At 38.4% G+C, this 22,313-nt stretch overlaps 1 protein-coding gene across 3 annotated transcripts in view; it reads left to right on the forward strand.

Moving 5' to 3' along the window:
* Window positions 1-22,313, forward strand: part of ITCH (itchy E3 ubiquitin protein ligase) — a 121,439-nt gene that overhangs the window by 26,464 nt on the left and 72,662 nt on the right. For 2 of the 3 annotated variants that reach the window (XM_021689029.1, XM_021689031.1), the window contains 2 exons: window positions 10,407-10,499; window positions 19,429-19,570. In XM_021689029.1, the coding sequence (XP_021544704.1) occupies window positions 10,430-10,499; window positions 19,429-19,570 (212 nt within the window). In that variant the 5' untranslated portion in view covers window positions 10,407-10,429. Of the gene's footprint in view, window positions 1-6,342; window positions 6,367-10,406; window positions 10,500-19,428; window positions 19,571-22,313 lie in introns of those variants that run through there. The other variant, XM_021689030.1, reaches the window with a different exon arrangement.

Here is a 22,313-nt window from a genome sequence, read left to right on the forward strand (position 1 = left end):
TTTTACTTTTTTCACTTAAAGGTTTTCTGCTTTCCACTTTGTCCATGATAACTGGTCAGTTTTCTAGGTTTATTATTAGTTGTATTATATAGAGGCTTATGGGTTTTCTAGGAAGACATTCACATTGCTGGTTAATTACAAGTTTTCTTTCTTTCTAATGTTTGTAACAACAGAGCTAGGGCTTGGTGCCCAGTGTATTGATTTTTGTAGTCCATTCTTTAGTATTGTATCATTTCCCCCTTTGTGCCTTCTTTGTTGGCCAAATTTAAGCAAATCTGTTCTCTTCCTATTCCCTTTTTCACCCACAAGTGCTTCTCTTCTGTGGCATCTTGTCTGAATTCTCCCTGCCTACAAAGTCAAAATTAATTACTACAGCCTGTATTTCCTTACTTATGTTACTTGCACATATAGAGAACACAGTGTCAATTTTCTATAATTTTAATTACTTTTGGCTCTTTTTCACATTTTAAATTCTAGTAGGGCAAAAGCCTTCTTATCTTTGTAAATCTGTGGGTTTTTTGTTTAAGTAGGCTCCGTGCAGGGTTTGAACTCCTGAACTGAGATAAGAGTCAGACACTTCACCCAACTGAGCCACCCAAATGTCTCTAAATCTGTGGGTTTTACTGTTACATTGGGAAACTTTCTGCAGCATGTATTCATTGGTTGCTTTTATACTGTTATTATAAACCTAAGAACAAAAACAAAAAACACCCTTTTGTAACCTCATTTATTTACAAGTAGAGGTTCTTTTGTACAGGTTACTAGTGCTCCCATTTATTTAGAGAAATATTAGACAGTGGTGAGTCCTTTGGATTGTAATAGATATTTTTAAGCCTTTTAATGTTTAATAAGAAAGGTATCCTAAATTCTTTTGAGGTGTTAGAGAAAAGTTCACCTTGACTATCATAAGTTTTACATATTTGTTGATTGGATTCAACAGATATTTGAGGGCTTACTATTTAGGTGCTTCAGGCATTGTGTCCAGCTGTAGCAATGTAAAGATGAATGGCCCCTGATCTCAAGAAAACAGTTTGAAAGAGGAGAAAGATTTGCAAACATATTAAGGGACAGCTATTGAACACTTGTTAGGTTTAAAGCTGTCTTATAGCACTTTACGGTATTATCTCAGTCTTTAAAACTACGATAAAATGATCCCTGTTTTTTGGATGAAGAAAGCATGGCTCGGAGATTAAGTAATTTGTTCAATTTTGCACAGTAAATAACAGTGATGATATGTGGATCTAGCTCTGACTCCAAAGCCTGCACAATTAATTACCATGCTAATAATATCTCCTGGAATACATGCAGTAAGGTTGATGAGAAGAAATTCATTATTTCTGCTTTGGAGTTGAGGGAAGGCTACCACATGAAATGCTTGAGAAGAATGTTGAAGGATAAGAGGAAGACCAGATGAATGGGAAGTTAAGGAAGGAGCAGAGCACATTTTGAATAGAAGGAACAGGATAAGTAAATCACAGAAGTATTAAACAGATGGAGTGTTGGCGTCGGATAAGTAATTCTATATGGTTGAAGCATGGGGTATATATGAGAGAGTGGAAGGTGAGTTAAGAGAACAGGCAAGTGAGGGTCATTAGAGGTGTAGAAAATTCATCTTAAAAATCATTTTGACAACACCATATGGACAGATTGGGGTTAGATAAGGAGAAATTTTGAAATTAGTATGGTAAGTATAAGGAGAGCCAAATGAAGGGAGTAGTGATGAGGATAAAGAAGAAAATGTAAAACAGTTAATTACAAGATTTTCCACTCATATCCAATTGTTTTATCCTAATGTCTCAAGGAATTTTGCCCTTTCATATTTCCCAGTTTTCAGCTGTAATGGTGATGTGTATAGGGTGTTGTTGTTGTTGTTTTTTAAGATTTATATAATGGGTGGGGGATAGAGAGAGACAAACTCAAGCCAACTCCCCGCTGAGTGCAGAGTCTGACACAGGGCTCAGTCTCATGACCCATGATATCATGACCTGAGCCAAAATCAAGAGTTGGACGCTCAGCTGACTGAGTCACCCAGGTGCCCCTGGTAGGGTGTTCTTTTTTATTTTTAAAAAATATTTATTTGACAGAGAGAGACAGTGAGAGAGGGAACACAAGTAGGGGGAATGGGAGAGGGAGAAGCAGGCTTCCTGCTGAGCAGGGAGCCCGACATGGGCCTTGATCCCAGGACCCCGGGATCATGACCTGAGCTGAAGGTAGACGCTTAACAACTGAGCCACCCAGGTGCCCCAAGTAGGGTGTTCTTAAATAGTACCTCCATTTTTCACTTTGATTCTTGAGGACAAGGGGTTAGCAAACTATGGCCCATGCTTGAAGGAATCTGACCTTCTGCCTATTTGTGTAAATAGTTTTTCTGGAACACAGTCTCATTCATTCATTTTATGTGTTGTTTATGGCTGCTGTCACACAAAAAGGTAGTTGAGTAGTTTTAACAGAGATCATATGGTTCACAAGGTTTAAAATGGTTACTCCCTGGTCCTTTACAGAAAAACTCCCTATTTCAGAGCATCAGATTGAAGATATTTTGTTATCTAATAACTAAAATGAATGTGATGAATGAATAAAATGATGAATATTATATCATATTGGTCATGGTTAGTTAGGTGACATTAACTACATTTGTCATTCAGAATCTACATTACTTCCTTAATGTATTTGGAAATTATATTAGTTAACCTTTCCCAAATTGCAAGGTTTCTTAGGTAACGGGATTTTAAATGTAAAGATGTTTATGAAAATAAAGAATGGAAAACTCAACTCTGCAGTCAAGTCTCATAGGAAAAATAGGACATGTTGTTAGCCGTCCCAACAGGGACCAAAGAATAGTTTAAAGCTGCAAGATTATTTAAAATTACATCATAGCTCTGGCAACCAAATTATTTTGTCAGTCTGGCAGCAGCATGTATCAGCTGATCCCTATTCTAGTGTTTTGACAACCTATGTACAGAACTGGCAATTTCAGACTACTCGAGCTTACAAAATTGGTGTAGCCCATCTCCATCGTATAGGCTGTTCCTATTGGGAACAGTTTTCATCCTAATTCCTTTTTTCCCCCCTGAATGTTCTTTTTTTATGGCATCCTATTTTTGTTTCATGAATGTTGTATCTTTTCATCTCTCTGAGGATGTTAATACATTTTTTAAAGTTCTCCTTGTTTTTCTTTGGCATCACTTCCTGATAGAAGCTTTTCATATTGCCTGCTAGTATTTTATCATGTTTAAGGATGGGAGACTAAGAATCAGGCTGGGAGCTCTGAGTGTGCGTGTAGGAAGGAGAAGCTTGTTAACAGAGAACCTCACTATAGGGTTATCTGTTGCATAACCTTTTATGAAGTTGGGGTACTTCATAAAAAGACTTATCCTATCTACTGCCTGGTTGGTTAAGTCTTTTTTATTTTTATTTTTTTTATTTTTTAAAGATTTTATTTATTTATTTGAGAGAGAGAATGAGATAGAGAGAGCATGAGAGGGGGGAGGGTCAGAGGGAGAAGCAGACTCCCTGCCGAGCAGGGAGCCCGATGCGGGACTCGATCCCGGGACTCCAGGATCATGACTTGAGCCGAAGGCAGTCGCTTAACCAACTGAGCCACCCAGGCGCCCTGGTTGGTTAAGTCTTAACTACAGTGAGCTACAGCCAGTGGGAAAGGAGGATGGGAGTTTTGTCATTCAGTTTGAGTATGTTCTTTTAATTCTCCTGTTTTTGATATTATTGTCCATCCTTACACTGTGCCTGGCATCTCCCATTCCAGAGATGCTCTACTTTACCGTCTCTAGAGGAAAAAAACCCCTGAGCCTTCTGGTGTGAAGTAGGGGATTTTTAGGAATCAAACTCCTTGGTAGATAGCTTTCATCCTGCTTATGTATCTTAACTTTACGCCCTACTTCCAGGATTACCTGGTGCCTTTCTTGAAGACGCTACAGTGTAAACCATCTTGGTTCTAGGCTTTTCTCTATTACCAACATAGGAGTCAACTTTCTTGAGTGTGCTGTCAATTAGCATTGGTCTGTCTGCTTTGTAGCTTACTGAAGTTACTTGTTATCTCTACTTCTGTTTTTCCTTAACCTTTACTATAGTTACTTTTTTGATTTCAAAAATTTCTTTGCTAGAGTTTTTTTTTTTTTTTAAGGTTTATTTATTTATTTGACAGAGACACAGCGAGAGAGGGAACACAAGCAAGGGGAGTGGGAGAGGGAGAAGCAGGCTTCCCGCTGAGCAGGGAGCCCGATGGCAGGGCTCAATCCCAGGACCCTGAGATCATGACCTGAGCCGAAGGCAGATGCTTAACCAACTGAGCCACCCAGACACCCTGAGTTTTGTAGTTTTCATCTCCTTGGTTAAGTTTATTCCTAAGTATTTTATTTTTGGTGCTATTGTAAGTAGGATTGTTTTATTTTTTTCTGGCCTTATCACTCTGGCTAGGACTTACAGTATTATGTTCAATAGAAGCCGTGGGAGTTGGCATTGTCTTATTTCTAGTATTAGAGGACAAGCTTTTAATTTTTCACCACTGAGTGAAAGTTGTGGGCTTTTCATGTATATCCTTCATTTTGTAAGGTAAATTTCTTCTATTCCTAGTTTGGCAGATTTTATCATTAAAGACTCTTGAATTTTGTCAAATGCTTTTTTTTTTTTTTTTTACAACAGTTGTGATGATCATGTGATTTTTAGCCTTCTTTTAATTATAACACTGATTTTTATATGTTGATCCATCCTTGCAACCCAGTGATGAATCCCACTTGGTCATAGTATAGTAAGCCTTTTAATGTGCTGTTGAATTTGGTTTGCTAGTATGAAAAACTGAACATTTTGAATGTTCTGGAAATCAGATTCTTCTCTCACTTCATGGTTTCTTTTCTTCTTTCTCTCCTTTTTATAAGATTTACTTCTTTATCTTAGAGCATGTGCATGCAGGGGGAAGGGCAGAGGGAGAGGGAGAGAGAATCCTCAGACAGACTCTGCTGAGCATGAGCCAGGATTGCAGGGCTCGATCCCAGGACCCTGAGATCATGACCCTGAGCCCAAAATAAGAGTCCAGCGCTTAACCGACTGAACCACCCAGGTGCCCCCCACTTCATGGTTTCTTATTGCTGCTCATTGTGGTTGTTTGCTTATTTGGTGACATTTCCAAACTAATTTTGTATAGTCTGTATTCTTTGTTATGTATGGCCACTAAAGTCTGTGTTCTGTTAGATTAGTGGTCAGCTAGTGATTTGACAGATATCCTTAAAAACTTGGAACCAAAAAACCCCCCAAACACTACCATGTTTGCAGATTGGCTATGTTTGGACACTCCTGTGCTTAGCCAGGCAGTTTAAAACTGTCTTAGCCTTTACTTCCTGTTTGCATGGATCCTGAAGGTCAGAGTTAAGAGCCAGGATCTTCTGACCCTTCTGAGCATGCATCCACCCCTGGGCCTGTGCAAGGACTTCTATATTTAACATAATACCCAAGAGTTTTTCAAAGCCCTCATTCCCCCAAATGTCTTGTTCGCTAGTCTCTTCCTTCCCAGTCTTTTCAGTATATCTATTGTGTGCTCCACCTATTATCCTTTGCCCCAGGTGGCAGTGGTTAATACATTTGCTTTTAAATTCTTTTGACAAACACTGCCTGGGAAGCTATCTCAGCCCGAAGGAAGCTCCCAGGCAGGGAGAACAAAGGCAAGAGAAGTTCTTGAGCCAATCCTTCATGTAACTTCTAGACAGGTCAAAACATACAACCACAGTTCTTTTGTAGGGGTCCAACTTAATTTTTTTACATATGGTTGTGCAGTTGTCCCAGCACCGTTTGTTGAAGAGATGTCAATGAGTTTTTAGATATGACACCAAAAGCACAATCTGTGAAAGACAAAACTTAGAAATTGGACTTTATTAAAATGCACTATGTGATACTGTGATTTTATAATAAAAAATGTATATCTGGTTTTCAATCCTGTTCCTGACACAGAGCTCCTAAAACTCTTGGAATTTCCTAAGTGATGAGAGTGATAAAGGTGTCTTTTGTTGTGTTAATGAGGTGACTTTTAGAAGATGTCTTTTTTTTTTTTTTAAGATTTTATGTATTTATTTGACAGAGACCGCCAGAGAGGGAACAAACGGAGAGAGGGAGAGGGAGAAGTAGGCTTCCTGCTGAGCAGACGCTTCATGACTGAGCCACCCAGGCGCCCCTAGAAGATGTCTTAAGGATAGAAGCGGGTTGCCATTGGAGCTAACCATGTGATTAGTCCCACCCCCACAATGAGGAGAAGGCTGAAGATCTGAGTTCAGTTGATAATGATCAGTGATTTAATCAGCCACACCTGTGTAACAGAGCCTCCGTAAAAATCTGAAAGGACGGGGTTCAGAGAGCTTCCAGGTTGGTGAATATAGGAAAATTTGGGGAGAGTGGTGCACTGGCTGAGGACCTGGAAGCTTCACACCTTTTCCCCATACCTTCCCCTATGCATCTCTTTCATCTGGCTGTTAGTGATACCCTTTTATAATAAATAAACTGGTAACCTAGGAATCAGTGAACCACTCTTAACAAATTAATCAGACCCAAGGTGGTAATCATTAGAACCTCCAATCTGTAGCTGGTTAGTCAGCACAAGGCATCCTGGACTTGGTTGGGACTAGCATCTGAAGTGGGGTGGGGGAGCTTGTAGGACTGATCACTTAACCTGTGGGATCTGATGCTATCTCTGGGTGGATACTGTCAGAATTAAGTTGTAGGACACCTGGCTGGTGTCGGAGAATTGCTCGTTGTTGTGAGGGAACCACCCCCATCCCCCACGTACACCCACATTTTGGAACCTTTATACTGTTAAGAGAATGAAAGGAGAAGCCATAGGCTGTGAGAAAATATTTGCGAAACACAAATCTGGTAAAGGACTTGTTTCTAAAATATATAAAGAACTCTTAAAATGTAATAATGTGAAAACAAGTAAAAAGTGAGCAAAGGATCTGAAGAGATACCCTACCAAACAACATACATAGATTCCAAATAAGCATATGAAAAGATGTTCAACTTCATGTCATGGGAATTGCAAATTAAACCATCAGTGAAATGTCACGGCACATCTGTTAGATTGGCAAAATTTTGAAAAGCTAATAATACCATATGCTGGTGAAGATAGAGAACAATAGGAATTCTTTTTTTTAAAAAAACATTTATTAGAGTGAGAGTGAGCATGAGCTGGTGGAAAGGGGAGCAGAGGGAGAGGCAGAAGCAGACTCCCCATTAAGCAGGAAGTCCGACCTGGGGCTCATTTCCAGGACCCTGAGATCACTACCTGAGTTTAGGTACACTTAATTGACTGAGCCACCTAGCTGCCTAGGAATTCTCCTTCAATCTTAGTAGGAATGCAAAATAGTACCACTATTTTGGAATACCATTTGGCAGTTTCTTACAGGGTTAAAACATAGGCTTACCATTATCCAGCAGTTGTATACCTATTTACTAAATTGAATTGAAAACTTAAGTTAATAACCTGTATGTGAATATTTATAGCAGCTTTTTTCATAATTGCCCCAAACTGGAAGCAAGCAAGATGTCCTTTAATAGGGGAATGGATAAACTGTGGTACAAACACACAATGGAATATTATTCAGCAATTAAAAAAAAAAGTTGTCAAGCCATGAAAAGGTATGGAGGAACCTTTGGTAATATTGCTAAGTAGAAGAAGGCAATCTGAAAAAGCCACAAATTGTATGATTCCACCTACCTGATGTTCTGGAGGAAGCAAAACTTTTTAAGATGTTATTTTTAAGTAATCTCTACACCTAGTGTGGGGCTCAAATTTACAACCCTGAGATCAAGAGTCTCTATTGACTGCTCGAGCATGCTCTGCGGACTAAGCCAGCCAGGCACCCCTGGACTTATTTACTTACTTGCTTTATTTATTTTTATTTTTAAAAATTTTATTAATTTTTTTAAAGATTTTATTTTTAAGTAATCTCTATACCCAATGTGGGGCTCAAACTCACAACCCCACGATCGAGAGTCACATACTCCACTGACTGAGCAGCCAGGTGCCCCTGGGACTTTTTTTTTAAATTGAAGTATAGTTAACACACAATGTTACATTATTTTCAGGTATACAACATAGTGATTTGACAGCTCTATATGTTATAATACACGCCACAAGTGTAAGTGCCATCTCTCACCATACATCACTATTACAACACCATCGATGTGTTCCCTATGCTGTACCTTTCATCCCTGTGACTTACTCATTTCATAAGTGAAAGTCTGTACTTCCCCCTTTCTTTGCCCATTTTGCCTGTCTGCTTACCCCCTCCCCTCTGGCAACCACCCGTTTGTTCTCTGTATTTATGGGTCTGCCTCTGCTTTTTTTGTTTGTTCCTTTGTTTTGTGTTTTATATTCCACATATAAGTGAAAGCATATGGTATTTGTCTTTCTCTGACTTATTTCACTTAGCATAATACCTTCTAGGACCATCCATGCTCTTATAAATGGCAAGATCCTATTTTTTTTTTGTGGCTAATACTCCATTATATATATATATATATATATATACCACATTTTTATCCATTCATCTACTGATGGGCATTTAGGTTGCTTCCATATTTTATCTGTTGTAAATAATGCTGTAGTAAAAATAAGGTGCACGTGTATTTTCGAATTAATGTATTCAGTTTTCTTGGATAAATACCCAGTGGTGGAATTACTGGATCATATGGTATTTCTGTTTTTAATTTTTTTAGGAACCTCCATACTGTTTTCCACAGTGGCTGTACCAATTTACATTCTTACTAACAGTGCACAAGGGTCCCTTTTCTCAACATTCTTGCCAATACTTGTTATTTCTTGTATTTTTGATACTAGGTATTGTGACAGGTGAAATTGTGGACTTAAAAAAAACTTCCAGAATATTCCAGGCACTGATTAACAAGGTAGAGAAGGTGCCTACTTTTGTGGACTTTAGAGTCAATAAACCAGAAAATTTTCAGTGATGTCATAGAAAGTGATAGGATGGCTACTTTAGGTTGGATAAGTCCAGACCTCTCTGACGAGGTGATATTTAACTTGAAGCCTGAATACAAGATGTTAGCTTTTTTTTTTTTTTTTAAAGATTTATTTATTTATTTGAGAGAGAGATCAAGGGAGAGAGCGTGTGTACATGAGCTGGAGGACGGGCAGAGGGAGAATCCTCAAGCAGACTCCCCCCGAGCCATGTGGAGCTTGATCCCAGGACCCCGAGATCATGACCTGAGCGGAAATCAAGAGCAGAATGTTTAACCAACTGAGCCACTCAGGTGCCTCTATTTAAAGATAGAGGAAAAAGCAGAGGGAGCAGTTCGGTACAAAGGCTGGAATGACCTAGTGTGTTTGAGAATTAGAAAGAAAGCTAGATGTTTAATGGGTAAGGGGGAGAATGATATGAGGTAAGATCAGAGAGTCAGTCATGGGTGGAATGGAGTCAGGCATCTGTAAGCCAGGGGAAGGAGTTTGGATTCTCTTTTAACTGAGATAAGAGGTTACTGAGTGTTTAAGCAGAGTAGAATATGATCTAACTTTTTTTTTTTAAGATTTATGTGCGAGCGAAAATACGAGCAGGGGAGAGGGGTAGAGGAAGAGGGAGAAGCTAGACACCAGGTAGAAACAGGGAGACCTGTTCATACTTGGAGTACCTTAGGAGGGAGGCATAATCCATGAAAAAAAAGTCAGGCTGTCAGTGGCCACTATGAACAGATTGATGGTAGAGTTGGTGAGAAATGGTTGGATTCTGGATATATTTTGCAAATGAAGACTGTTGAATTGCTGGCAAGTTAGGAAGGGAAATAAAAAACAAAGGCAGGATGACTCCAGGTTTTTAGCCTGAGCATCTGAAAGGATGGGGTTGTTAGCAGGAGTTCTTTTTGTGGGGGGGGTTTGGGGGGGGGGGGGGGGGGGTCTTTTAGATACCCAAGGGAACTTGTTTGGAGTTTAGGAATGACATCTGGGATAGAAATATAAAGTTGGGACTCACTGGTATATAGCTGACATTTAAAGCCATAACACTGGATGATATCCTTGAGGAAGTGAGTATAGAGAGGTAAGAGGGAACCAAGAACTGAGCCCTAGGGCACTCCAACATTAAGAGAGGGGAGAAAACAGGAGGGATTGTCAAAGGAGCCTAAGAACAATCAGTGAGGTAGGACGTAAACCTAGAGAATGTGTCTTGGGAGCTCCAGGGAAGAATGTAAACCATGGAAGAAGGAATGATAAGCAATGTCATTTTGTTGATAGGTTAGGCAGGATGAATACTAGAATTGAAGATTTTATTTAGCAATGCTAAGGCCACTATTATTGTGTGGTCTTCAGTGAGACATGGAAATAGCCTGGTTAGCGCTATACATGTTTTTTATATGGGATCTTTTGATGTTTACAGTGTCTCCTTTTCCATGCTCAGATTTGCCGTACTGTTGGTGTGGTATGTCTGGCAGTGGATCACAGCTTGGTTCAATGGGTAGCCTGACCATGAAATCACAACTTCAGATCACTGGTAAGTCTTAAAAAGATCTACTGCTATACTTTTTTCCCCCAAGATAAAAATAATCTTAAGAAAATCTTCAGTGGCTCTTTTATATCAGGTGTTGAATTAGTATTTGCTTAATGAATGAATGAACAGAATGTTCAGTTGTATAAAAATTATGCTTTTATTTTCGGATACTCTTGGGTATTTTGCAGGTTTTGTTTTTTCTCTCCTATTAAATATTGGTGTCTGGGCAGTTGCTATTGTTTTTTGTTTTGTATTGACAGCATTGAGAGGTAATTCACATACCACACAGTTTACTCATATAGAGGGTTGCTGATCCTTAGTATGTTCACAGTGTTGAATAACTGCCACCACAGTCAATTTTAGAAACCTCTACCCATTACTGGAGGACTTCCCATGTCTCCTAGCCACCCTCAGCCCTAGGCAACCACTAATCTACTTCTTGTCTGTAGGTTTGTCTATTCTGGATCTCTCATATAAATGGAATCATAAAATGTATGGCTTTTTGTTTCTTTTCCACTTAGCATGTTTTCAAGGTTCATCTGTATTGTAGCATGCATTAGTATTTCATTTCTTTTTATTGCCAAGTAATATTGCAAGTATGAACATACTACATTTTATTTATCCATTTATCAGTTGATATATGTTTGGGTTGTTTCTACTCTTTAGCTATTATGAATAATGCTATGAACATTTGTGTACAAGTTTTTGTGAAGGTTTGTCATTTCAGTTCTCTTGAGTATATACCTAGGAGTAGAGTCACTGGGTCATATAGTATGTATGCTTCACTTTGTGAGGAATAATTCCAAATTATTTTTCAAAGCATCTGCACCATTTGTATTCCCATCAGCCATGTATGAGGGTTCCAATTTCTCCACATCCTTGTCAATGCTTGTTACCTGTCTTTTTGATTATAGACATCCTGGTGGGTATGAAGTGGTATGTTACTGTGGGTTTGATTTGCATTTCTCTGGTGGTTATTGATGTTGAACATCTTTTCATGAGCTTATTGGCCATTTGTGTATCTTTTTTGGAGAAATGTCTATTTAAATCCTTTGGTTGCTATTATTATTTAATAAATCTGTCTTTCTCTAACCATACTAACCAAGTGTATCACTTTCACATTAGTATTCCTAATGTTCTAATATGCCATTTGTTATGGAATGTAACAGTTCCTGCTCAAAAACCTTTGGTGCTTCTATTTGGCTATAGTATAGAATTTCTGTAGCCTGCGCTAAGAGCTTTAACAGTCTGGCTCCATATGGTCTCTTTGTAGGTATTTATAGATAAATTATTTGGTGAGTCACCGGAGTTTTTTCAGACATGCATGTATCTGTATCACACAGTGAAACCTTAGTCTTTATCCTTTTAATGGCATTTATTTCTTACAGGACAATTATTCTCTGTATAGTATTTCAGCTTTTTAAAAATTTTTATTTATTTATTTTAGAGAGAGAGCTCATGAGCGAGTGAGGGGTGTGGTGAGCAGAGGGGAAAGAATCTCAAGCAGACTCCAACACAGGGCTCGATCCCAGGACACTGAGTTCATGACCCAAGCTGAAACCAAGAGTTGGATGGTCAACTGACTAAGCCACCCAGCCACCCCACTGTTTTAGCTTTTATTACACCTGTCTTTATTTTTTAATTAACATTTTATTTATTTATTTGAGAGAGAGAGAGCACGAGCAGGGTAAGGGGCAGCGGGAGAAGCAGACTCCCTGTAGAGCAGGGAGCCTGATGGAGGGCTTGATCCTGGGACTCTGGGATCATGACTTGAGCTGAAGGTGGATGTTTAACCAACTGAGCCATCTAGGAGCCCCTTTATTACACCTGTCTTATATCCACCTCTGGATTATGAATATTAGGCCACAAACCATATCCTTATTATTATCTTCCTCAAAACCTAAAAGTGATTGAATTATATAAAAATAGCACTTTTGTAAGGTGACAGTATCTTAGAACTTATTTTGGGGGATTCCTTCACTAGTCTCTTTCCTTAGCACTGTCTGATTCTCAGTGAAAGATACTAATATTTTTTTGTTAAGCAAGATTCTGATTGTTTTCCCCTGCTCCCCATCCTGAAGCTAGCCTGAGTAGCTGATTTAAATTGAGCCAGCTTCTTAATTACTTTTCTTTTTTTGGGCAGATTAATGTTGAAACCTTGGATTGGAATGATCTTTAAAAAAAAATCTTTACCTTTTCAGGTTACATAAGTAATACACATGTTTTTTATTTTTAAAAACTCGGTAAAATAATAGGGGTCTTATTTATCATCTTAGTCCTTAGAGATGATACTGTTATTCCTTTAGGTTTCAGTTATATTCCTTTTGACTTTTTTCTTTGCATACTGTTTATCATATTTGCTATCATCATTATTATAGTAGGAAGAACATTTAATAAATGCCTGAATGCACCTCAAGAAGACAAAATTCTTGCCATTTATAAGATTTTAATCTTGGTTCTACATTTTCTGAGAATGCACAAATACAAGGCAAAAACAATTTAATAAAAACAAACATGAAGAGGGCGCCTAGGTGGCTCAATCGTTAAACGTCTGCCTTCGGCTCAGGTCATGATCTCAGGGTCCTGGGATCGAGCCCCACATCGAGCTCCCTGCTCCATGGGAAGCCTGCTTCCCCCTCTTGCACTCCCCCTGCTTGTGTTCCCTCTCTTTCTGTGTCTCTCTCTGTCAAGTAAATAAATAAAATCTTAAAAAAAAACAAAACATGAAGAATGGATAAAAATTATATATTTGGCAAATATATCATTAGATATGAGACAAATAGAGAGCATAAGATTATAAAGAGTAATGTGCCAAGTTGAATAAATTAACTGTTCTTCATAAGTCATTGTTTAGTTCTTTGCTTTTGATGCTAGAAACCTCAGAACTAAGTTTTTTGCACAAATCCCTTTAATGACATTGTATTTTTTTCTGTTAATGGATCAGTTATAGTATTTTGTTTTGTTTTTTTTTTTTGTAAGCTGCCTCAACATTTTTCTAGAATCAAGGAGGGCATAAATATTCAAGTGTAAAAAATAAATGCCATGGCATATGGTAATGGCAAGAAGAGAGAACAACTTTGGTCAGGAAAGAGAGATACCAGTATTTGACCAGAGTTGCTGTGAAAGGAGGCGGTGCTTAAAGTATCTTGCTATTTAAATGTAGGAAGTTATTTTTAAAAAATGTAGGGGAGTAGAAGGAATCTTTTTAGGAGAGAATATGAGCAAGAGGCACGAAGCAGGGGACGCTTGGGTGGCTCAGTCGTTAAGCATGTGCCTTCGGCTCGGGTCATGATCCCGGGGTCCTGGGATCGAGCCCCGCATCGGGCTCCCTGCTCCGTGGGAAGCCTGCTTCTCCCTCTCCCACTCCCCCTGCTTGTGTTCCCTCTCTCGCTGTGTCTCTGTCAAATAAATAAATGAAATCTTTATTTAAAAAAAAAAAAAAAAGAGGCACGAAGCAGGGAAATGCACAAGACTTTGCCAGTGCCCCTAAAAGCCACTGCTGCAGAGTGGGAAGCCATGAAAATTTTATGTGAGTGGGTCATCTCCTTCAGATATGTGTCAGGGCTACAAAAAAAAATCATTGCTGGAAGAGATGGGAAGTAATCAGGGCTTTTAACAAACAGTAATCAATTGTATTTGTGTTTTAGAAAGTTGGTGTGAAAGACTGATAGGAGAATTGAGTGTCAAAGTTAAAATCCTACTCTGCTTCTGCTCTAGTTTCTTGTCTTTTTTTTTTTTTATTTAAAGATTTTATTTATTTGTCAGAGAGAGCACCATCAGGGGGAGTGGCAGGCAGAGGGAGAAGCAGGCTCCTCATTGAGGAAGGGAGCCCAATGCGGGGCTCGATCCCAAGACCCTGAGATCATGACCTGAGCCAAAGACAGATGCTTAACCGACTGAGCCACCCAGGCACCCCAAATTTAAAAGAATATTGTCAGAATGAATGACAAGAATGGTAGTATTTGTGAAAGATCATCGATGTTTATGTAAAAATTTAATTTATGGGCAGAATGGAAGTGTTAACATTGTTATGAGGAGGATAACTGGTGGATCACATATTTAAAATTTTCTTTACCTCTTTGTCCTTTATCCTTCACATCTCTGTCCGTCATCAGAGTCTGCTGATTTTGACAATTGGAGTTTTTGGGTCCTCTTTTTCTCTAATTGAATGGCCTGGTCCCTTACCTTGGACATAAGTCTGTTTTCTTATGTCCTTCCCTGTCTTTAGCCATTTCCTGTTTGATTATGTTTTACACATAACCTCAGCTATTATTCTGAACTCATCTGTGTTTTTTATTTCATGCTTGCTGTGTGCTAGCATTATACTATGTGGCAAAATAAGTAACTTTGGTATTTCCTAGAACTTTCTTTGCCTCAATCTTTACTTAGAACTGATCATTTGAAGAGGAGAAACCATCTTGATTTTATTACTAATTGGAATTAAATAATATTGTACTTTCCCAAATCTACTAGAAGACTGTAATCTCTGGATACTAGAACGCCCTTTTTACTTAAATTTAAAGTTCAGAGTTTATATAAAATTCTATCTAGCCAACACATAGTTCTGCCACAGAGGCCTCTTGTGGCCTGTCGTAACTCTGACCACAAAGCTAGCCCTTGCTTAACTGGTTTTATTTCTTATCAGTTCATACTGCTAATTTACCGGGTCTCAGCACCCTTACTTGTTTTACCTTGTTCACTGTAGCCTCCCAGTTCTCAAAATAGGATGGGATAAGCTAAGGATATTCACTTTAATTTCTTTATATTTAAATTGTTAGGGTGCCTGGGTGGCGCAGTTGCTTAAGTGTCCAACTCTTGGTTTCGGCTCAGGTCATGATCTCGAGCCTTGTATTGGGCTCCATGCTCAGCGGGGAGTCTGCTTGGGATTCTCTGTCCCTCTCTTTCTACCCACCCCCCCAAATAAATAAATAAATCTTTAAAAAAAATTAAATTGTCTAGGTTTTTGTACTAGAGAGTTAAGATGAGGAACCAAAGTCAGGTCAAAGCATTGACCTTCAGAAAGGATCAGAACATTAAATTTTAAAATTTTTAAAAAGTTTTTTATTTGAGTAATCTCTACATCCCATTTGGGGCTCGAACTCACAACCCCGAGATCAAGAGTCGCATGCTCTTCTGATTGAGCCAGCCAGGCGCCCCAGAAGAACATTAATATATGCCATGACACTATATACAATAGATACTGTATGTGTATATGTAACAATAAAGCAGGGAAACTTGTTTTTTACCATTACTAATCATTTGGTTCAACAAATAGATTAAATGTCTCTCATGTTTAAATTACTAAGTGCTGTAGGAATTAAAAGACTGTCTACATCCTTGTCATGACAGGGATTACAAGGTGATTTAAACTAAAAACCAGTAAATTTACTAAAAGCTAAGACAGAATGAAAAGCTGTAGGAACCATATGTAAATATGAAAATGCAGTGGAAACGTAGAGGCAGGAGCAATTTAACTTCTTAGGTTTAAAGAAGCATTGAATCAAAAGAGAAGGGGTCGCTGGTTTCTCAAGAAATAGGATTTTACTAGTTAGAAAAGGAAGAAGGATCATTGTGAGTGGATCTTCCAGAGTAGCACATGAAAATGCATGGCCCTTGTGAGGGACAGCAAACAGCTAAGGGTGGTTAGAATCCCAGGGGGCTGGGTGGGATTTGGTATAGGAGGAGGCTGAAAAGGTACATAACAATGTAAAATACCCCAGAGTTTAAATTTCATTTTGCAGGCATTAGAGAAGTATTTGAAAAGTACTTACATGATCACATCTGTTTTAGGAAGATAATTCTAGAAGTTGTGAGAGTTTGCAGATGTGAGGTTAAAAACGAAAAATTACTAGAGACCTTTGCAGTAGCCCATGTAACAGATGATACTGACATTTTTTGGTTCCCTGTTGTACAGTTTACTGTTTTTATTCTTCTAATTTACTATAGGAATTTAAATTACAGGCAGTAGTAGGTGATCTATTTTCTAATATTAGGACTATAACAAAAGTTTTATGCATTCTAAACTGAGATTTGAGCACTTAATATCTCTTGTTCAGGCTTTACAAGTGACCCTTGGGCAAACTTTTAAGTTCTTTTGAGTTTGTCTTTTTATGTATAAAAATTAAGATGATAGTCTATCTCACAGAATAGTCTTGAGTATTGAAATGACAATGTTTACATCTAGACACATAGCAAACACTAATAGTTGGTGTTAGTTTCCTTTACCCTTTTTATTTTCCCATTTAAAGTTTCCTAAAATGGTTCTAGTGGGGTTGGATGGGATTATGTGGCAAAATAACCTTCAAAAGTTTGAATCCTTTTTTCCCCCCAAGATTTTATTTATTTATTTGATAGAGAGTGAGCGCATGCACGCACACAAGCAGGGGGAGCTGCAGGCAGAGGAAGAGGGAGAAGCAGGCTCCCCGCCCAGCAGAGAGCCTGATGTGGGGTGGGGCTCAATCCCAAAACTCCGGGATCATGACCTGAGCCTCCGAGCCCAAGGCAGACGCTTAACTGACTGAGCCACCCAGGCGCCCCAAAAGTTTGAATCCAAAAAAATCCCTGAGGGCAGATCATTTCCTTCCTGTCAGGCCTGCATTGCTTTGTTCTAGGTTTAATCAGTTTCAGAGGATCATAAGAGTCCCTGAAATACAATGGTGGGCTTTGAATAATTGTTTAGGTTCTTCCACCTTTTCTCACACCAGAAATATATTAAAAATAAGGGGTTTATATTTTTTCTGTGGCAATCTGTGATTGAATTTTGTTCTGTATTAAGTATTAGAGGTTTGTAGTACATATTAATCAGAGATAGGTCTGGTCCCCACTTGAATATTTTCCATTCTGAAAAAGACTTCTTAGTGTTTATATTTAGATGTCTCACATATCTCAAATTTTATACATTCAGTATAATACTCTTGATTTCTTCTTGCCCATGCCACCCCCTCAAACCTGTTTCCCAGATCTTTTCCATCTTATTAAATGATACTGTCTTCCATCCACTTATTCATGCTGGAAACCTGAGAGTTATCCTTGCTTCTTTTCCCAATTTGCTCATGTAATCTAATCCTGTTGGTTCTCCTTAGAAAAGATTTATTCCTCCCCATATCCATGTTCACCATCCTCGTCCAAACCACTGTCATCTCTTGATTAGATGACTCTAGTAGTCTCTTAACTCCTACTTTTGTTTCCCTTTCATTTTTCCCATAGCAATAGAATGATCTTTGAGTATTAGTCTGATCATCACTGTATTCTCAGTGCCCCACATAATACCTGATATATGTAGTAGGCACTCAGTAAATTTGTTGAATGGCACTCTTTTACTTAAAATTCCTCAGGGCTCCTTATTGCCTACTTCAGTAATATGTCTTGCAGCTCTTTTTCTTTCTTTGACAGATACTTTTTTTGGTACTGCATATTGATTTCAAATCTGTGATTGAACTTTATTATACCAAGTATTCCAAAATAATGATGAAACTCTAATTTATAGAATGTGCATACATTGTTGGAGTACTAACCCGGTAGCTGGCTTGCATGCTACCAAAAAAAGGCATATAAGTGCCAAAGGACAGAAGTATGTGGTACTTGTGAAGTCAAGAGATTCATGGCTGCTACCTGGGACTGGACTTCTGGGATGCCCAGACTGTCTGTGCTTTGAACTATGTATTGAGCTTCTTGGGTAGCTGCTATACAGACTCCTCTAGCAACTCCAAGGGTCCCTTAACCTTGATAGGCACTGGCATTCTCTGTGCTTTGCTGCTAGAATAGATATCCAGGTTGTAGAATATTTCCATGGCTGTGATCACCTCCTTTATTGGGGAGCAGTGAGTTCTCATTTGTGGGAACCATGAGGTGCTCTGCTAGATTCAGATCTACTTATTACACTGTCCAAGGGGCTTGGACAAGGTTATTTTTTTGGCAAAACTGACTAATTCAAGGGTGAAGATGATGGAGTCAGTATTTTTTTTTTTTTTTTTTTTTAATTTGACAGAGATAGCGAGAGCAGGAACACAAGCAGGGGGAGTGGGAGAGGGAGAAGCAGGCTTCCCGCCGAGCAGGGAGCCCGATGTGGGACTCGATCCCGGGACTCCGGGATCATGACCTGAGCCGAAGGCAGACGCTTAACGACTGAGCCACCCAGGCGCCCTGGAGTCAGTATCTTAAGATGCACTTCGTAGGGAGCTCTTACTAATATGAGATATATGAGATGCTAAAAAATAATCCTGGTTTGTAACTCTCTTCCTCTGGTGGCTTTCCAGCATGCTTTTAGAATAAAATCCAAATTCCTTATCTGGGCTTACAAAGCTGAATGTGATCTCACCTCATTTACCATACTTCCCTGTTTGCTATAGTTTCCTCAGATATGCCAAGTTTTTTTTGCTTCTTTCTGGAATGCTCTTCCCACTTCTCTTCTCAATGGCTAACTCCCTGTCGTTTAGACGTTTGCTTAAAAGTGCTTCCTCAGAGGCCTTCCTTACTACCAAGTCATAATCTGCCATGTTAGCCTGTTTTTCAGCACATGGACTTTCTCTAACTAGGATATTATCTCCCTGGAGCCAGAGACTTTTCTATACTGTAAACTACTCTATTTACAGTTTAGAGCAATATCTGGTATATGGTAGGCATTCAAATATTTGTTGACCAGGTTTGTTGTACTTTTTAATTGACATTAGAGTTCTGAGACTATTGATACCAACATTGGGGGTATAGTAATAGTAATTTGGGTTCATGATATGGGGGACGTGATATGTTTATTTACTAGGTTGGAAGGAAATACAAAGGTCATGACTGAATAAAATTAGTAAATATTTTAGAGCAAAACTGCCTCTCTGAGTAAAAGTAATAATGTTCTGTGTAACCTTTATGAAATTAAATTGATTTGAAGGATGAACTAACATTTCAGATATTTAAATAGTTTCCCTTTTCTTTTGCCTAGTCATTTCAGCGAAACTTAAAGAAAATAAAAAGAATTGGTTTGGACCAAGTCCTTATGTGGAAGTCACAGTAGACGGACAGTCAAAGAAGACAGAAAAGTGCAACAATACGAACAGTCCCAAATGGAAGCAACCCCTTACAGTGTAGGTTTGAAAGTATTTTCTGTAATGTATATTTAGTTTAGTAGGTGAATAGAAATGAAGCTTTAAAAATTTCTTTGCTCCTCCTCCTCTTTCATTTTTTCTTTCTCCCCTATTCCTAGGACTCCTTTCTTTAGTCCCCTTTTTGTTTCTCTTTAGATATTTATTTTTCCAATCTCTCCTTTACCTTCTCTAGTTTAGTTGATGATGGTATCATTATTGCTACTGAACAGTATCTGGAGAGGCCATGGTCATGGGCCTAGAAAGATTCTTAGCAGCTCTTTCCTTACTTTAGAGCTATCAGTAGCTCACTTTAGTCTTATTTATTTATTTATTTAAGAGTGAGAGAGAACTCACATGGGCAGGGGGGAGGGACAGGGAGAGGGAGACAGAGACGCAGATTCCCTGCTGAGCAGGGAGCCTGAGACGAGGGGCTGGATCCCAGGACCCTGAGATCATGACCTGAACTGAAGGCAGACGCTTAGCTTAATCGGCTGAGCCATTCAGGTGTCCTGCTCACTTTATTTTTTAGTTTAGTTTTTAAAAATAGTTTTGTTTTTGTGTTTTTAATTACAATGCCCATACGGAACCTACACAGGGGTTTTCTTCCTTTTTTTAAAAGAAATTATACATTTATTCTAGAACTCTGTTTTTATACTTTACCTGGTATGGTTATCTCTCTAGCTGTATACATATAGATCTAACATACCTTATATAGTTAGATAATATTCCTTATTATTTATTTATTTATTTATTTTACTAGTTTCCTGTTATCACTTGGTTTTTAATGTTGTGTTATCACACAGCATTGTATTATACATCCATGTTCCTGTGTCTGTATGTTGGTGTTTTTATCTGTGGAATGAATTCACAGAAGTAGCAGATAGCTCAATTTTTAAAACTTACTGACAAAGCCCCATGTGTTGGTATTGTACACTCACTGAAGAGAATTATAGATTAAGTTTAATGTTTTTACTAAAATGGAAGAAAACATGATTTATCAACAAATGGATTTCAAAATAATATAGCATATTTAGTTTGGAGACTAACTATATTAAAATGTAGTTCAAAATATCATTGGTTATTACCACATCAAATAACAAAAATTATTTTTTATTAACATTTGGAATTCTTGCATTTTTTCCCCTAGAGAAATAAACGAGTGACTAAAGAAAAGTTTTGTTTTTAAATGGTGAGATAAGATATTTGAAACTATATGCTCTTCATACAATACATGCTTATGTGTATAGTATTTATTCCTAATAAATGACAAAACAAATTGGATATACCTAAATTGTTCTTTAACATGAATTTTGGATTCTAGGGCATCTTGATGTACTTTATGATATTTTGAGCAAATGAGTGAAATTTAAGAAGTGTCATTCTGATGTTTCTCATCTATATTTATTTCAACAATGTTTAGTCTTTGTTTTTAATTAATGATCTGTTAGAGATTGTCTCTAAATTTTAAATTATATGAGTAAAATTTTTTTAGAAAAGCAAATGAAATCTGTAAAAGTTCACAGCCTCCATAATGACTAGAGATGTTCAGCAGAATAATTGAGTATTGACTGAATACTCATCTAGTTTCTTCCAGCTACTGACTGTGCTCACTAGATGTGCACTTTGAGGCTCTTAAGCTGATAATGATGTGAATTCCTTAGTGGTTTAAAAGTTAAGAAAAAAGAAACTCTCCTTGTAGCCGCTTATGATAGTGCTCTTGTTGAGCCCAGATGTTTGGGGGAACACTTAGCTCAAGTTTTGAATTTTTAAGTTGCAACAGATTGGTCTGCAATTTTAACATGGCTTCCATTGCAGGCATTCTCTCTAGAATTGAATTGAAATAATTTAGGTAAGACCATCTTTGACAGTATACTTTATCCTCTCTCAAATTGAAGTAAAAGTAATCATTTCTTTTATTCTATCCCCATTATGATTTACCAGACACCTAATGGAGAAGTGTTTTCTTGATCTGTATTATATGTTCTTCTGAACATAACATCTGAGAATTTTTTTTTTTTTTAAGATTTTATTTATTTGAGAGAGAGAGAATGAGTGAGAGAGAGAGCGCATGAGAGAGGGGAGGGTCAGAGGGAGAAGCAGACTCCCTGCTGAGCAGGGAGCCCGATGTGGGACTCGATCCCGGGACTCCAGGATCATGACCTGAGCCAAAGGCAGTCGCTTAACCAACTGAGCCACCCAGGCGTCCCATAATATCTGAGAATTTTAAAGAGAAAGAATACATTCTCCTTTCCCATCCCGCAGAAGAGGCAGTGTTAAGATGAAAATTTTTTAGTTTGTTTAGACTGTTAAAATGGTGGTGGAGGGGTGCCTGGGTGGCTCAGTTGTTAAGCATCTGCCTTTGGCTCAGGTCATGGTCCCAGGGTCCTGGGATCGAGCCCCGCATCAGGCTCCCTGCTCGGCAAGAAGCCTGCTTCTCCCTCTCCACTCCCCCTGCTTGTGTTCCCTCTCTCTGTGTCTCTGTCAAATAAATAAATAAAATCTTAAAATAAAATAAAATGGTGGTAGAAATATGATGATGAGGGCGCCTGGGTGGCTCAGTTGGTTAAGCGACTGCCTTCGGCTCGGGTCATGATCCTGGAGTCCTGGGATCGAGTCCCATATCGGGCTCCCTGCTCAGCAGGGGGTCTGCTTCTCCCTCTGACCCTCCCCCCTCTCATGCTATCTCTCTCTCATTATCTCTCTCAAATAAATAAATAAAATCTTTAAAAAAAAAAAAAAAAAA

The sequence above is a fragment of the Neomonachus schauinslandi genome, chromosome 10 (assembly GCF_002201575.2).
Source record: "Neomonachus schauinslandi chromosome 10, ASM220157v2, whole genome shotgun sequence".
Lineage (NCBI taxonomy): Eukaryota > Metazoa > Chordata > Mammalia > Carnivora > Phocidae > Neomonachus > Neomonachus schauinslandi.